Genomic DNA, 17,847 nt, shown 5'->3' with positions numbered 1-17,847 from the left:
GACCCGAGGACAACATGAGGGTTAAATAAAGGTTAAATAAAAAATAGGCTTAAATCCGATGGAAAGTTGCCAATTGGTTGCCAATACCAGTGAGGTTTGGTTTTCTCCAGTCATTTGTTTTTCATTTGTTGTTAACTCTTGTTGTCTTCTTCTGCTGCACAGAAAGTCCAGGTGACGCTCGATGGCCTGAAGAAGGACCTTGGTAAGGTTTCTGTGAAGACACAGGAGGTGTTGGCCTCCCCTCAGCAGTCTGCGTCAGCTCCTGTCCTGCGCTCGGAGCTGGACCTCACCGTGCAAAAGATGGATCATACCCACATGCTCTCCTCGGTTTATCTCGAGAAGTGAGTCCTCAGCTGATTACTCCTGGGAGAAAATGGGCTACTGCCCTTACTGTATGCCTGTAATGCTATTTTCTTTACTTTTTTGGTTCTTGCCCCCAGGCTGAAGACTGTGGACATGGTCATCCGGAACACTCAGGGTGCCGAGGGAGTTCTCAAGCAGTACGAGGAGTGTCTTCGCGACGTTCACACCGTGCCCAGCGATGTCAAGGAAGTAGAGACTTACAGAACAACGCTTAAGGTAAACCTATCATTATTTTAATCAGTGTTTCGGGTTCAGGGATACAACATCTGTTAGAGGGAAACTTTCTCAAGTGATTGTATATTTCAATGGTTTCCAAGCTGGGCGGGGCATATTTATAAATATAAATAAATATCGCATGGCTCTGCTGCAGAGCTAGAATAACATGAACACGTTTGTGAAGGGACTGCCAGGTAAATGTAAGGCAGACCAAGCTACGCCAAACCCCACAACTACCAAAACAGAGACAAGAAAATATTTACACCATTCAATCTAAGGAGCCTGATTCCAATCGCTTTGGGTCTCATTGACTATCCTATCGTTTTAAAACACAGGATTGTTGCGTAACTCCCTCTCTCTCTCTCGCCCTTTCATGAAGAACAGCTTATCTCAATTCAATTCAAAGAAGCTTTATAGGCATGGGGAACAGACGTTTTAAAGGTCCCATGACATGGTGCTCTTTGGATGCTTTCATATAGACCTTAGTGGTCCCCTAATACCATATCTGAAGTCTCTTTTTTGTAGACCTTAGTGGTCCCTAATATTGTTTCTGAAGTCTCTTTCCCCAAAATTCAGCCTTGGTGCAGAATTACAGCCACTAGAGCCAGTCCCACAATGAGCTTTCCTTAGTATGTGTCATTTGTGAGTCTGTAGCTTTTGAGGAGGAGGGGTTGGGGGGGGGGGGGGGGGCAAGGTGGACTGGGGGGGCCATGACGTCTCTCTCTCATGGGTGGGCCAAATTCTCTGGGCGGGCAAAGCAGAGAAAGGGGAGGTAACCTTTCCCCTTATGACATCATAAGAAGCAAGATTCCACACCGGCCATCTGAGCTTTCTTTTTCTCAAAGACAGAGCAGGATACCCAGGGCTCGGTTTACACCTATCGCCAGGCAGGCTGGGGGCACGCATATTAATGTTAAAAAAACTCATAAACTTAAGTGTAGCTAATGTTTACATATAGGCCTACAACATGATGGCAAACGTTTGGGAATGACTAAAGCAGTGGTTACGAAATTACTAATCATCCCATAAACCAATTGGGAATAGTTTCCATTAAGTAACGCCTTGTGTGAACTGGTGGTTTTGACCTCGTTTGTTCACTGCTGACTGGCTTTTGTTTTTATGTTTTTTTCATGAAATGTGCAGAAAATGCGAGCTGAGGCAGAAGGTGAACAGCCAGTGTTTGATTCTCTGGAAGAAGAGCTTAAGAAGGCGACAGCAGTGAGTGACAAGATGTCACGTGTGCACAGCGAGCGTGACACCGAGCTGGACCACTACCGCCAGGTCCGGTCTAGTCTCCAGGACCGCTGGAAGGCCGTGTTCGCGCAGATGGACATCCGCCAGAGAGAGCTGGAGCAGCTCGGCCGCCAGCTAGGCTACTATCGGGAGAGCTATGATTGGCTGATCAGCTGGATTTCTGACGCCAAGCAAAGGCAGGAGAAGATCCAGGCGGTGACCATCAATGACAGCAAAACTCTAAAAGAACAACTGGCCCAGGAGAAGGTATATACTGTGTAGCGCTTCATATTTCCTCAGCATTTATTTTCTTAAAATGTTCACGTTAACTAGCTTGGTTTTTAATTCAAACCTTTTTTCAAACAGAAACTGCTGGAGGAGATTGAGAATAACAAAGACAAAGTTGATGAGTGTCAAAAATATGCAAAAGGCTACATTGACACTATTAAGGTGAGCAATGAACGACACTAGTTTTCATTGTCATTGTTTCAACAAACAGAAATATAAAATTTAAATAGTAAAATTTTGTGGAAAATAAAATAAAAAGGAGCATTTGGAGAAAGTATTTGTGGCATAACTGATGTATGGAAGATGTTCTTTTTTTTCCCCAAATAGGACTATGAACTCCAGTTGGTTGCCTACAAGGCTCAGGTGGACCCTCTTGCTTCTCCCTTGAAGAAATCCAAACTGGATTCTGCTTCTGACAACATCATTCAGGAGGTTTGTTTCTTAGAACCCGTGTTGGATACAGCTTCGGGGAAAACAGCGAATATTTTGATAAAGGACAAGTTAACCATGAATGGATTTCACTGTGAAAGACACTTGCATGAATCTGAAAATGACATGTGCTTTTTTGTTGTTGTTGTTTCTCCCTGTGTCAGTATGTAACACTGAGGACCCGGTATAGTGAGCTGACGACTCTGACTAGTCAGTACATCAAGTTCATCACCGACACGCAGCGCCGCCTGGAGGACGAGGAGGTGCGTGACAACAGGCTGAGGATCCCAAACAAACTAAATTCTAACATTAACCTAACCAACCAACCGAATATTCAACCAACCGATACACGAGATTGCCCGCCGATCATGCATGCACGCACTGTGTGTGTCACACACACAGATATGCACACACATTACATTAATGTACGGGTGACAAATAGCTCCTTCGCACTGGTTACACTTGAAACATTGGCATGCTGTAGCTGAGCTGAAAAAAAAATCATATTTTGTGTCTATTAGTAGATTATATCAGATTATATTAAGGCAAATGATTAGTGAAAAAGTGAGAAAAACATCACTGAAATAAGAGTTGCACACAAATACGATGCATGAGGTTTGAGTGTGTTTACATTCAAATGAATGCAGCGTTTAAATAGCTTATTCATTAGGAAGCTACACTGAGGCCATAATTCCGAATTTCAGTCTAAAACTATACTAAACAACTATACTGTATGGTTGTAGTATCTACTCCATCTCCATTCATTGTGTGTAGTGTGGCATTGTAGATTTAGAATGAGGGGTTCTTTCTTTCACTACGATTTTCCTTTCCTTTCTTATCCATTTGGCCACTTCATTGCCTGAGGGTAAAATCAAAGTGAAGACTGTGTTTCAGTCTGCTTATCATGGTCTTCAGCTCTCCGTTTCCCCTAAATTAACCACAGTTGAACGTTTTCCATTCTTTTCTAACCCTAATAATTTGTTTGTTTCTTTGCTCCTCTTAACTGCTTGCCAGTGCTTTGCCATGATGAATGCTTAACTTGTTCGAGCATTAAAGAGGTAAATTACTCAGTGTTTCAAGTACCTACTGTAACGTATACTCTCCGTTCCCTCTGTCATGCTAACACCTGTGTTCCTCTCAAACTGCATTTTGGCTTTTTCATGGCTTTTTTTTTTGCCTTCACTGCAGCTTTTTATAAAATAACAGTAGCTATCTGCACTTTGTTACTCTTTGTATTCAATATTCAATTTTTTATTTATTTTTTATTCCTTCTTTATTCCAACTTTCTGACACTTCCTGGAGTCATAAACTGGTTTCCTAATTTTACTGTCACATCTCAAAACTCTTATCCTTGACTTTGGCTTTCCTTTCCTTTCCATTTTGTAGCATATAGTGATTTAAAGAACCCCCGGTACATGGGATGAGATACAAGCTAGTCTACGGGAATAGTGTGAAAAATACTGTAACATGAGGCGTTCAGCCTTTATTTCAGAAAGAAATCCCACACTGGACACAGACAATTAAAAAAAAACAAAAAAACCAAAAAAAAACATTTTTAACATTTTTAACAGAACCCTACCTTAAACAACTGGACATTTACATCAAACATAGCAATATTTTAATAGTCTTTATAAAATAAATGTGTGGGAAATACTCTTTTGCTATACTATTGCTATTCAAAGTTGAAATCTACATTTCAACAAATTATGTGATCATAATAAAAGTTAAATTATAGCATTTATTATTATTGGAATCACATATATGATGCATTTTTTGAAAGTTAGTGCTACAGCTACAGTTGCATGCCATATGATTTGATGCTGTGTTGTGAAGTGATATTTTGTTTCCATACATGTATTCATTCATCACGATCATCCATTTTTCCCTGAATTGTCTTCATTAATTATTTTCATTGCATCGTGAATTTAACATCACTTGAATCACATGAATGTGCATCTAATTTACGTCTAGTGATTGATGTTTGAGCTAACCTTAACATTAACATTGCCTGGGTAATACAGTACATTAAATTGCTCTTATTCCAGTGTGATTAGGCTGTGATTACTACAGTAATTACAATTTTAATCTACACTGTTTTGAGCTAGTTAATGTAAAGTGCTACCTTTAACATATCATGCTTGATTATAATTCTTTCTTTACCATTTGCTTCCACTAATGTAGAAAACTGCAGAGAAACTCAAAGCGGAAGAGCAGAAAAAAATGGCCGAGATGCAGGCTGAGTTAGACAAACAAAAGCAGTTAGCTGCCGGTCACGCAAAGGCCATTGCCAAAGCTGAGAAAGAGGCTCAAGAGCTGAAGCTCAGAATGCAGGAAGAAGTAAGCAAGAGAGAGGTTGCTGCTGTGGATGCAGAAAAGCAAAAGCACAACATCCAGCTGGAACTGCAGGAGCTCAAAAACCTCTCCGAGCAGCAGATCAAGAACAAAAGTCAACAGGTGGATGAGGCTCTTTACAGCAGAACCAAGATTGAGGAGGAAATCCACATCATCAGGATTCAACTTGAGACCACATTAAAACAAAAGTCTACCGCCGAATCTGAGCTTCAGGAACTTCGAAACCGAGCAGCTGAAGCTGAGAGACTCCGAAAGGCCGCCCAGGAAGAAGCTGAGAAGCTCCACAAACAAGTCAATGAAGAGACCCAGAAAAAGCGCATGGCCGAGGAAGAACTCAAACGCAAATCTGAGGCAGAGAAAGAAGCTGCTAAACAAAAGCAAAAAGCACTGGAAGACCTCGAAAACCTCAAGATGCAGGCCGAGGAGGCCGAAAGGCAAGTGAAGCAAGCAGAGTTAGAAAAGGAGAGGCAGATCAAGGTTGCTCAAGTGGCTGCCCAGAAGAGTGCCGCGGCTGAGCTCCAGAGCAAACACATGTCCTTTGCAGAAAAGACCTCAAAGTTGGAGGAATCCCTCAAACAAGAGCATGGCGCTGTCCTTCAGCTTCAACAAGAAGCAGAACAGCTCAAGAAACAACAGGAGGATGCTATAAAAGCCAGAGAAGAGGCGGAAAGAGAGCTTGAGAAATGGAGACAAAAAGCTAATGAGGCCCTCCGTCTTAGACTCCAGGCTGAGGAAGAAGCCCACAAAAAGAGCCTTGCTCAAGAAGAAGCTGAGAAACAAAAGGAGGAGGCTGAGCGCGAGGCTAAAAAGAGAGCCAAGGCTGAAGACTCAGCTCTGAAGCAAAAAGATATGGCCGAGAAAGAACTCGAGCGGCAAAGAAAGGTAGCTGAGAGCACGGCTCAACAGAAACTCACTGCCGAACATGAACTGATCCGACTTAGGGCAGACTTCGACAACGCAGAACAGCAGAGATCCCTCCTTGAAGATGAACTTTACCGTCTGAAGAATGACGTCATTGCAGCGCAACAACAACGGAAACAGCTGGAAGATGAACTGGCCAAAGTGAGGAGCGAAATGGATATACTCATTCAGCTTAAGTCCAAAGCAGAAAAGGAGTCCATGACCAACACAGAGAAGAGCAAACAACTTCTTGAGGCTGAAGCCGCCAGGATGAGGGATGTGGCTGAGGAAGCCAGCAAGCTTAGAGCCATCGCAGAGGAGGCCAAGCATCAGAGGCAAGTTGCCGAGGAAGAGGCAGCTCGCCAGAGAGCAGAGGCCGAGAGAATTCTCAAAGAGAAGCTGGCTGCAATCAGCGAGGCCACTCGTTTAAAAACAGAGGCTGAAATTGCCTTGAAAGAGAAGGAGGCCGAAAATGAAAGACTCCGGCGGCAAGCTGAGGACGATGCTTACCAGAGAAAAGCTCTCGAAGATCAGGCCAACCAACACAAGCTAGAGATTGATGAAAAGATCCTCCTACTCAAAAAATCGTCTGAGGCTGAAATGGAAAGACAAAAGGCCATAGTGGATGACACACTGAAACAGAGGCGAGTTGTCGAAGAAGAAATCCGCATTCTTAAGCTCAACTTTGAAAAGGCATCATCTGGGAAACTTGATCTGGAGCTAGAACTGAACAAGCTGAAAAACATTGCAGAGGAAACTCAACAAAGCAAACTGAGGGCAGAGGAGGAGGCCGAAAAACAAAGAAAGCTTGCCCTCGAGGAGCAGAAGAAGAGGAGGGAAGCAGAGGACAAGGTTAAGATGATCACTGCTGCAGAGGAAGAGGCGGCCAGACAACGCAAGCTCGCCCAAGAGGAGCTCGATCGTCTGAAAAAGAAAGCAGAAGAGGCCCGAAAGCAGAAAGAAGAGGCTGACGTCGAAGCAGAAAAACAGATTGTTGCAGCACAACAAGCAGCCCTGAAATGCAGTACCGCTGAGCATCAAGTCCAAAGTGTCCTCGCCCAACAGAAGGAAGATAGCATCACGCAGAAGAAGCTTAAGGAAGAGTACGAGAAAGCCAAGAAGCTTGCCAAAGAGGCAGAGGCTGCTAAGGAGAAGGCAGAGAGGGAGGCAGCTCTCCTTCGTCAACAAGCAGAGGAAGCAGAACGGCAAAAGGCAGCTGCTGAGAAAGAAGCTGCAATCCAAGCCAAAGCTCAGGAGGATGCCGTGAGGTTGCGGAAGGATGCTGAATTTGAAGCCGCAAAACGAGCACAAGCAGAAAATTCAGCACTCAAGCAGAAGGAGCAGGCCGATGCCGACATGGCAAAGCACAAAAAACTGGCAGAGCAAACACTGAAACAGAAGTTCCAAGTGGAGCAAGAGCTCACAAAGGTCAAACTGAAGCTTGACGATACCGATAAGCAGAAATCTCTCCTGGATGAAGAGTTGAAGCGCTTGAAGGACGAGGTTGATGATGCTGTCAAACAAAGGGGCCAGGTGGAGGAGGAGCTGTTTAAAGTCAAGGTTCAGATGGAGGAGCTACTCAAACTGAAAATCAGAATTGAGGAAGAAAATCAACGCCTCATCAAGAAAGACAAAGACAACACCCAGAAATTCCTCGCCGAGGAGGCTGAAAATATGAAAAGGCTCGCAGAGGATGCTGCTAGACTTAGCATAGAATCCCAAGAGGCCGCACGCTTGAGACAGATTGCAGAAGACGACCTTAATCATCAACGAGCTCTTGCCGAAAAAATGCTTAAAGAGAAAATGCAGGCCATACAAGAGGCATCTAGGCTCAAAGCAGAGGCAGAGATGCTCCAAAGACAGAAGGACTTGGCTCAGGAGCAGGCTCAAAGGCTGCTGGAGGATAAGCAACTAATGCAACGACGCCTGGAGGAGGAAACTGAGGAATACCAGAAGTCACTTGAAGCAGAGAGGAAAAGGCAATTGGAGATCATAGCCGAATCGGAAAAACTCAAACTTCAGGTTTCGCAGCTCAGCGAAGCCCAGGCCAAAGCTGAGGAAGAGGCGAAAAAATTCAAGAAACAAGCTGATAACATTGCTGCCCGTCTTCATGAGACTGAAATAGCCACCAAAGAAAAAATGACCGTAGTGGAAAAACTGGAATACGAGAGACTCAATACCAGCAAAGAGGCTAGCGATTTACGCAGCGCTATCGCAGACCTTGAGAAGGAGAAGTCTAGACTGAAAAAGGAGGCAGCAGAACTTCAAAATAAGTCTAAAGAGGTATTGTGTCAAAAATGGCATAACAGAGCAGCTTATGTCATTGTTAACTCTATCTTGAAACTAACACAATACTTTCTTTGAATTTCCTCTATTCTTTTCTTCGACTAAACTAACCAGGAAACCAAATCTTTGATTTAAAATGTGATATTGACTTTACGTTTGTGATTACAGTGCACTGTGCTTATGCAGATCACACCCTGAATGACCCCTCATATCCTGGAATGTTTTTTTATTTCATTTTGAGACATGCTTCATATTTATTTCCATTTCAAAACTCAGTTGCAACTCAGTTCCAAAATAAATCACATCACTTGAAGTCAGATTGAAATGATTGAAATAATGATATTTCATTAGCAATTTAGCTAAAATGCTCATCTTCAGTGCAATTAGAGAGATAGCCTTGCATTACAATACATGCACACACAGATTTACTGGAACCCCTAAATCATGAATGTTGGCTGTATTTGCAGGATCCATAAACATTCAAACTCACCCATCAGTGGCTAAGAAAAAAACATGCTACCAACAATCTCCTATTTGTAATAATCCCCATTATTCATTGTGAATGCTGTATTAAAATATGCAGACACCTCCACCAAACAGGCTTCCACCTCACCAGATATATGTATTTGTTGGTGAAGGCTTTGCTTTGTAAACCAGTGTCTTTATTTTTTGAGCCTATTAGATGGCGCTCCTGGTTTTAAGAAAAAGACCTAATACGTTGCAATTCAGTGTATTCTCAACCCTGTGTTGAATAAAGAGAAGTCTAAGTCTAATAGAGAGCACCATCTAGTGGGCTCTGACAATAAAGACACTGGTTCATGAAGCTTTATTTGGCCATCACTAGTATTTGTATAAGCAAAACTCCAACATCCACAGGCTAAAACATTTTCCAGTAGATGTGTATGTCACCATACCTATCCAGCCCACAATCTGACATGACCATGACTTGCACCAATGTACATCAATTGACACAAAAGGCATGCAACAGCCCTTACTTCCTGGTTGACAAGTGTAACACCCTATTGGATGGTATTATATACCATGCACTAAAATTGAGAGCATTGTTGGTATGCTCATATTCTGTTACACTGAACGGGTACAGTTGAAAACAGTGGAATGCTTATTTAATGTATAATTATTTGAAAAGGTACCAACATGCAGATCTGAGGGTATCATCCCTCTTAAACTTAAGCATTACATGATGTGTTTTCCTCAATTATGCCCCTTGCCATTTAAAATAATAAACACATTAGATGAATGTGTTGTGTAACACCTTAGACTATAACTAATACATCAAAATATAATTACTCTTATCCAATAATTAGCACCAACGTCTTATGCAACACAATTGCTCCCCTGTTGCAACACATTAAATAACACAACGGTTCAATCCAAACAAGTGAGAGCCAGCAAAATAGCATTATGGTAAAAAGCAATTACCAATTTATTGACAGTTTGTCAAAGCTTTCACATTTATATTAAAACTATAGACTTTGTCAAATCTAGATCATCATAATCCAGCTTTACCGTGTTAGAGATGTTTATTAACTGATTTTTAACACTTCTATGCAGAGTACTACGGTGGACCTGAGAGCTCAATGCACTGCAGATGAAGAAAACAGACAGATAGACAAAAAACAAGCTTTAAGAATAGAAAATATATGGAAACAGACTGCAATTACAGAAAACAACCAAATACAGAAACACACTGCAAATCCAGAAAACAACCACATATGGAAACACGCTGCAAATATAGAAAACACAACGGAAACTGTTTCAAGGATACACTAAAAAAAAGTTAAAATGCAGTCAAATATTTTGATTATTTTAACATTTTGATCACATCATTCAAACAGTATTGCAGATATCTGCAGTGTGCATCTAATGTTATCCTTTTGTGATAATATGCTTTCCATTTAAATAATATGACAATATACACACAAGTATTTGTGAAACTATATGCTATATGGTAGCTAGGTAAAGTTACCTTGGAAAAAAAATGATAATAAATTGCGTTTATTTTCTTAATTTGCAGTGTGTTGTGCATTTAGGGACACTGTAAAGTACCCTAATTTTTACACAAATATTTAGGATACTTTTTAATTATATTTGCAGTGTGACCTCTTGATACGCAACATATTACACATTATAAATATAAATGTATTATTCTGAACTCACTTATATTTATTTAGTTTTGTAGATGCAGTACATTATCTAAGTTAACACAATCCACTGCAAGTAGCAGTAAATTATTTGGAGTATGTATGATTGTCATGGTTGTTGTTGTTCTGGACTATAGAATGTCTGCAAAAATACAAACAATGACAATTTATGATCCTGAATCTGGATATAAGAATCCTAAATAATGAGTACATTTAGTAAACATATATACTGCACAATCAATTTTGTAAATGTAGAAAAACACTTGTATAATTTAAATTAGGGATTACTGTTATCTCCATAAGCAGAGTGCATTGTACACATTTTATACATTACAAATTAAATAAACAAAATAAAAAATGTGGAGAAATAAAAATCTATACAATATATGTGCCTCACTTATATACCTATTGTAACTTGTGTTTTCTATATTTTTCTCTCAGATGGCTGATGCACAGCAGAAACAAATCGAACATGAGAAGACAGTGCTCCAGCAGACATTCCTGACAGAAAAGGAGATGCTTTTGAAGAAGGAGAAGCTAATTGAAGATGAGAAAAAGCGTCTAGAGAGTCAGTTTGATGAGGAAGTCAAAAAGGCCAAAGCTCTCAAAGATGAACAAGAACGCCAGAGACAACAGATGGAGGAGGAGAAGAAGAAACTCTACGCTACTATGGACGCGGCCCTCAATAAACAAAAAGAGGCTGAGAAAGAAATGCTTAACAAACAAAAAGAAATGCAGGAACTGGAGAAGAAGAGACTCGACCAGGAAAGGCTACTCGCAGAAGAGAACCAGAAATTGCGCGACAAGCTACATCAGCTTGAGGAAGCACAAAAAGAAGTCCCTGACAAAGAGCAAATCTGTGTTACAATGGTTGAGACAACAAAGAAGGTTTACAATGGCCAAACTGCCGGTGATACAGTAGACAGTGCGGAGAAGAGACCAGATCCCTTGGCTTTTGATGGCATCCGTGATAAGGTACCTGCAAGCAGACTTCATGCTGTGGGCCTCTTATCCAAGAAGGAGTTTGACAAGCTAAAAAAAGGCAATACCACTGTTCAAGAGCTTGGGGAGACTGAAAAACTGAATCAAATTCTTAAAGGAAAGAACTGCATTGCTGGTGTTATTACACCATCTAATCAAAAAATGTCAATCTATGAAGCATCAAAAGGCAAGAAGATTACTCCAGGCACAGCCATAATCCTTCTTGAAGCCCAAGCAGCCACAGGTTACATTGTAGACCCAATTAAGAACAAGAAACTTTCTGTTAATGAGGCTGTCAAGGAAGGCTTGATTGGCCCTGAACTGCACAACAAAATGCTTTCAGCAGAGAGGGCAGTTGTAGGCTACAAAGATCCATACACTGGTGGGAGGACATCTGTCTTTGATGCTATGAAGAAGGGTCTGATAGAACATGATCATGCCATCAGAGTCCTTGAAGCTCAGCTTGCAACTGGTGGCATTGTTGACCCAATCAATAGTCACCGTGTACCCAATGAAACAGCCTACAAAGAGGGACTGTTCGATGTTGAAATGAACAAGATAATGGAAAAACCTTCAGATGACACAAAGGGATACTTTGACCCCAGCACTCAGGAGCCTTTGACATATTCTGAGCTGATGGCAAGATGTACCACTGACCCTGAAACTGGTCTGCTTCTTCTGCCAATCACAGACAAAGCTGCTCAGTGCTCAAGTATATACACAGAGGAGGAGACCAAGGATGTGTTCAGCAAAACAACGGTGTCTGTACCATTTGGACGATTCAAGGGAAAGACTGTCACCATTTGGGAAATAATCAATTCTGAGTACTTCACTGATGACCAAAAGAAGGACCTTCTCCGTCAATACAAGACAGGCAAAATCACAATTGAAAAAATCATTAAGATTGTGATTACTGTGGCAGAGGAAAAAGAAAAGAAGAATGAGATTACCTTTGATGGTCTGAGAGCACCTGTCCCTGCCACAGAACTCCTGGAATCCAAAATCATTGATAAAGACATATACAACAAATTGCACAAGGGCAATGCGACAGTCAAAGAGGTGTCTGAAAAAGAACCTGTCCACAAAGCACTAAAGGGAACAAACTGCATTGCAGGTGTGGTCATCAATTCATCCAAGGAGACACTGTCCTTCTATCAAGCTATGAAGAAAGACATGATGAGAGCCGGGCCTGCCTTGAATATGCTGGAAGCCCAAGCAGGAACCGGCTATTTGGTTGACCCTGTTCATAATCAGAAGTACACTGTTGATGAAGCTGTCAAAGCAGGTGTTGTGGGTCCTGAGCTGCATGAAAAACTGCTATCTGCAGAGCGAGCTGTTACGGGTTACAAAGATCCTTACACTGGAAAGACTGTATCTCTGTTCCAGGCAATGAAAAAAGATCTCATACCTAGAGAACAAGGAATCCGACTGCTTGATGCCCAAATGACCACCGGCGGCATCATTGATCCAGTAAACAGCTATCACATTCCTCATGATGTGGCCTGCAAGAGAAATTATTTTGATGATGAAATCAAGCAGATTCTTAACAGTCCCACTGATGAAACTAAATGCTTCTTAGACCCCAACACAAAAGAACATGTCACATACTCACAGCTTTTTAAGAGATGTGTCACTGACAAGAAAACTGGTCTCCAGCTTCTGCCTCTTTCTGACGAAGCAATCAATGCAAAAGAGGAGCCAACATACACTGATGCCCAGACAAAGGAGGCTATGACTCAGGCAACTGTGGAACTTGACTCTGGACCATTTAAGGGCAGGAAGATGACCATCTGGGAAATCATCAACTCTGAATATCTCACTGAAGAACAACGGCTTGACCTGCTCAGACAGTTTAGGTCAGGAAAGATTACAATTGAAAAGATAATCAAGATTGTCATCACATTTGTAAATGAGAAAGAGGCCAAGAAACAAGAACAGTCCAGCTTCAAGGGACTCCGAGCTCCTGTCCCAGCAGGCTCTCTGTATGATTCCAAAATCATTGACAAACCAACCTTTGACCTCCTTCAACAAGGCAAAACAACACCCAGAGAAGTCAGTCAGAATCCCAATGTCAATAAATACCTCCAGGGCTCTGATAGCATTGCTGGCATCTACCTGGAGCCAACCAAAGAGAAAATGAGCATTTATCAGGCCATGAAGAAAAAACTCCTCAGACACAACACGGGTGTTTCACTTCTTGAGGCCCAGGCCGCCACTGGGTTCCTTGTAGATCCAGTGAGGAACCAGTGCCTGACAGTAGATGAGGCAGTGAAGTCAGGTCTTGTTGGTCCAGAGCTACATGAAAAACTTCTCTCTGCAGAAAAAGCTGTTACTGGCTATAAAGATCCATTCACGGGCAACAAAATCTCCCTCTTTGAAGCAGTGAAAAAAGATCTCATCCTGAAAGAGCATGCCGCGCCACTGATAGAGGCACAGATGGTTAGTGGAGGAATCATTGACCCTGTAAACAGCCACCGTGTCCCAACTGATGTTGCATATCAGAAGAACATTTTCAGCAAAGAAATGGCCAAGACCCTATCTGAACCATCTGATGATAACAAAGCTTTCTCAGACCCAGAAACAGATGTTAATGTTACCTACAGACAGCTTAAAGACAAGTGCAAAAAAGATCCAGAGACCGGCCTATATATCCTTCCACTCTCTAAACCCCAGTCTCCAACTGTTGTTGAGAAGACATACCTTTACACAGAGGAACAAACACAAAGTGACCTGACCAGCACACAGATTGACATTCCAATCGAGGGGCTTGCTGATAAACCAGTGAACCTTTGGGAAATCATGAACTCAAATTGGCTTCCCGAGCAAGAGAGGCAGAAGCTCATGGATGAATATCGCTCTGGTAAAATCACAAAAGAGCGGATGATCATCATTATCATTGAGATCATGGAGCAGAGAGAGATCATTAGAAATGATAATCCACTGTCATATAAGACTATAAGGAGAATGATAACTATTGAGGAGCTATACAGTGCCCGCATCATTGACCTAGAGACATACAACCTCCTTAAACAGGGCAAGAGGAACATCCGTGACATAATGGAGATGACCAGTGTGAAACAGTATCTCTATGGCACAGGCTGTGTTGCTGGGGTCACAACAGACTCAAGCTCCAAGATAAGCATATACCAAGCAATGAAGAGAGGATTTATTAAACCTGAACTAGCCCTTAGCCTCCTAGAAGCACAAGCTGCTACAGGATTCATTGTCGATCCAGTTAAAAATGAAACGCTGACGGTTGATGAAGCTGTTCGGAAGGGTGTTGTTGGCCCTGAGATCCATGATAAACTTCTGTCAGCTGAAAGAGCAGTCACAGGATACAAAGATCCATACAGTGGGAAAACCATATCTCTTTTCCAGGCCATGAAGAAGGATCTTGTTCCAGAGGATTATGCTCTGAAAATGTTAGAGGCACAAACTGCCACCGGTGGTATTATTGATCCTGAATTCCAGTTCCACCTGCCAGCCGACATTGCCATGCAAAGAGGTTACATCAACAAGGAAACCAACGAGAGGCTGACTGACAAAGTTAAAGGATTTACTGACCCTGTCACCAACGAGGACCTGTCATACGCACAGCTGCTCAAGAGATGCAAGTTAGATGGTGGGTTGCGCCTACTCTCCCTGGGAGACAAGAGGCTGATGTTCAAAGGTCTGAGGAAAGAGATCACAATGGAGGAGCTGATCCGCTCACAAATTATTGACCAGCAGACTGTCACTGAACTGAATGAAGGTGTTATTTCAATGGAGGAGGTTAGCAAGAAACTATCAATGTACCTTGAGGGCACAAGCTGTATTGCTGGTGTATTCTTAGAGTCCACAAAGGAACGTTTCTCAATTTACCAAGCCATGAAGAAGAACATGATTAGGCCAGGCACAGCATTTGAACTCCTTGAGGCACAGGCATCCACAGGATATGTCATTGATCCCATCAAAAACCTCAAACTGACTGTCAATGAAGCAGTGAAAATGGGAATTGTAGGACCTGAATTCAAAGACAAGCTCCTCTCTGCTGAACGTGCAGTGACAGGATATAGAGATCCTTATTCAGGCAAGACAATCTCACTATTCCAGGCTATGAAAAAGGGGCTCATCTTGAAAGATCATGGTATCCGTCTCCTGGAAGCCCAAATTGCCACAGGTGGAATCATTGACCCAGAGGAAAGTCACCGCCTGCCGGTTGAGGTGGCCTACAAACGTGGCTTCTTTGATGAGGAAATGAATGAGATCTTGACAGATCCATCTGATGACACTAAGGGCTTCTTTGATCCCAACACTGAGGAAAACCTAACCTACCTCCAGCTCATGGAGAGGTGCATCACCGATCCTGACACTGGCCTGGTGCTCCTGCTACTGAAAGAAAAGAAGCGGGAAAGTAAGACCTCCTCCAAATCCTCAGTTCGTAAACGCAGAGTTGTCATCGTAGACCCTGAGAGTGGCAAAGAAATGACTGTGTATGAGGCCTACAGGAAGGGACTCATTGACCACCAAACATACCTGGAGCTTGCTGAGCAAGAGTGTGAATGGGAAGAGATCACAATGACCTCGTCTGATGGTACTGTCAAATCTGTTATCATTGACAGGAGGTCAGGGAGACAGTATGATGTTCACGATGCTCTTACACGTGGCCTCATTGACCAGGCTGCCCTTGATACATACCGATCTGGAAACCTATCCATCACAGAATTTGCTGACATGCTTTCTGGAAACATGGGAGGCTTCCGCTCACGCTCATCCTCCTTTGGTTCCACCACTGGCTCCACTTACTCCTCTCCCATGAGCCCCATACCCTCCATTAAACCACCTGCAGTCATATGGAATGATCCATCAGAGGAGACTGGCCCCATAGCTGGAATATTGGACATAGACACACTGGAGAAGGTGTCTATCACTGAGGCCATACACAGAAACCTGGTAGACAACATCACTGGCCAAAGATTATTGGAGGCCCAAGCCTGCACGGGAGGAATAATTGACCCCACAACCGGAGAGAGATTCACAGTCATTGAAGCTGCAGAAAAAGGCCTTGTGGATAAAGTCGTGGTTGATCGCCTCAGCCTGGCTCAAAAAGCATTCAATGGATTTGAAGACCCAAGAACTAAAGTAAAGATGTCCGCATCCCAGGCGCTAAAGAAAGGCTGGTTGTATTATGAGGCTGGGCAGCGTTTCCTTGAGGTCCAATATTTGACTGGTGGACTTATTGAGCCTGATGTCGAGAGCAGAGTGTCACTAGATGAATCTATCAAGAAGGGCACAATCGATGCACGCACTGCCCAGAAACTGAGAGATGTTGGTGCTTATTCTAAATACATAACCTGTCCAAAAACCAAACTCAAAATCTCCTATAAAGATGTCATGGACAAAAGCATGGTTGAGGAAGGAACTGGCCTAAGGCTCCTCGAGGCCTCCTCACAATCCAGCAAAGGCCTCTACAGTCCCTACAATGTCAGTAACCCTGGATCTGCCTATGGCTCCCGGACTGGCTCAAGGACTGGATCCCGAACAGGCTCCAGGAGAGGCAGCATTGATGCTGGCTCTGGCTTCAGCATGAACTTCTCATCCTCCTCCTTCACATCCTCTTCAACTGGCTACAGCCGCAGATTCTGATTAGCTAGATCTGTTCCAAACAAAAGCCCAAGTGTCTAAGAACCAACCATAATAGTGCACTTAACATTGCGTTTTTCACAGCAAAGATAGTTACAGTAACAGAGAAAATATAATTTATTCATTCTGCCCTGCATGTAGTCACATCAAGAATTGCCTAGCCTATTGATTTTTTCCCCCTGTATAACAGATGTCTAAACATGTGCCTCATATATGGAGACATAACCAAGGATTGCTAGATATTACATTATTTTCCTTAGTACTAATAACCAAGTCAGTTTATATTTTTCAAAGCAAAGCATGACATTTCTGCTTTTTTTTAAGTGACTTTATAGTTTTCATTTTACACAAAGTTGTATACTTGTGCTTTCTGAAACTAATATATACTGTATGTATGTCAAAGAGATATTTTTTCAGAATTCCTTTGAAATTCAAGGATAATTGTCTATTTTTTATCTTTTTTGACAATACTTAATGAGATATCTACTGTATTTCAACTCAGTTGTAATGTTTTAACAGATTCTAAAATACATAGATGCCTTCACATTTCTGAAAATTTGTATAGAGATTTTGTTATGTTTGTATGTTAAATGTTGCCCGGGTAACTATATAATACCCAATAGGAATACACTTGTTAGACACTACAAAACAAGACACTACAGGAATACAACACTGAGATGTGCCAGAATTAAAATTACGGAGACCATTTTGAAACCAGTCTCACATCTGTCATTATTTTGTACTTAATGCCCATATATATTTAGTGGACTTTTACATCCTTTGGGTTTACTATTGTTTTACACACTCCAAGTTTTAGCTTCTTTATATTCACCATCATTCAAGTGTTCCTGGTTAATCCCAAGATGATGTCAGAGTTGATCCTGCTCACCCATACTGGAACTGCATCCTGTTATTTTGGTTCTTGTAAGTTGAATTTTTCTTTCGTTTTTGTTTTGCTGTCTGTTTTCTTCAGTTGACATTGATCACATCTCAGGGCCTGGATTATGCCATTTTC

The 17,847-nt window shown here is 42.1% G+C and overlaps 1 protein-coding gene across 30 annotated transcripts in view; it reads left to right on the top strand.

The window, feature by feature from the left end:
• LOC116691497 (plectin) overlaps positions 1-17,847 on the top strand; it is a 172,260-nt gene that overhangs the window by 153,246 nt on the left and 1,167 nt on the right. For 29 of the 30 annotated variants that reach the window (XM_032519163.1, XM_032519162.1, XM_032519161.1 and 26 more), the window contains 8 exons: positions 163-341; positions 441-579; positions 1,723-2,079; positions 2,179-2,262; positions 2,428-2,532; positions 2,694-2,792; positions 4,711-8,064; positions 10,671-17,756. In XM_032519163.1, the coding sequence (XP_032375054.1) occupies positions 163-341; positions 441-579; positions 1,723-2,079; positions 2,179-2,262; positions 2,428-2,532; positions 2,694-2,792; positions 4,711-8,064; positions 10,671-16,835 (10,482 nt within the window). In that variant the 3' untranslated portion in view covers positions 16,836-17,756. The remainder of the gene's footprint in view (positions 1-162; positions 342-440; positions 580-1,722; positions 2,080-2,178; positions 2,263-2,427; positions 2,533-2,693; positions 2,793-4,710; positions 8,065-10,670; positions 17,757-17,847) is intronic. The other variant, XM_032519165.1, reaches the window with a different exon arrangement.

The sequence above is a fragment of the Etheostoma spectabile genome, chromosome 6 (genome assembly GCF_008692095.1).
Source record: "Etheostoma spectabile isolate EspeVRDwgs_2016 chromosome 6, UIUC_Espe_1.0, whole genome shotgun sequence".
Lineage (NCBI taxonomy): Eukaryota > Metazoa > Chordata > Actinopteri > Perciformes > Percidae > Etheostoma > Etheostoma spectabile.
The sequence above is the reverse complement of the archived record's forward strand: the minus strand, read 5'-3'. Positions and strand labels throughout refer to the sequence as shown.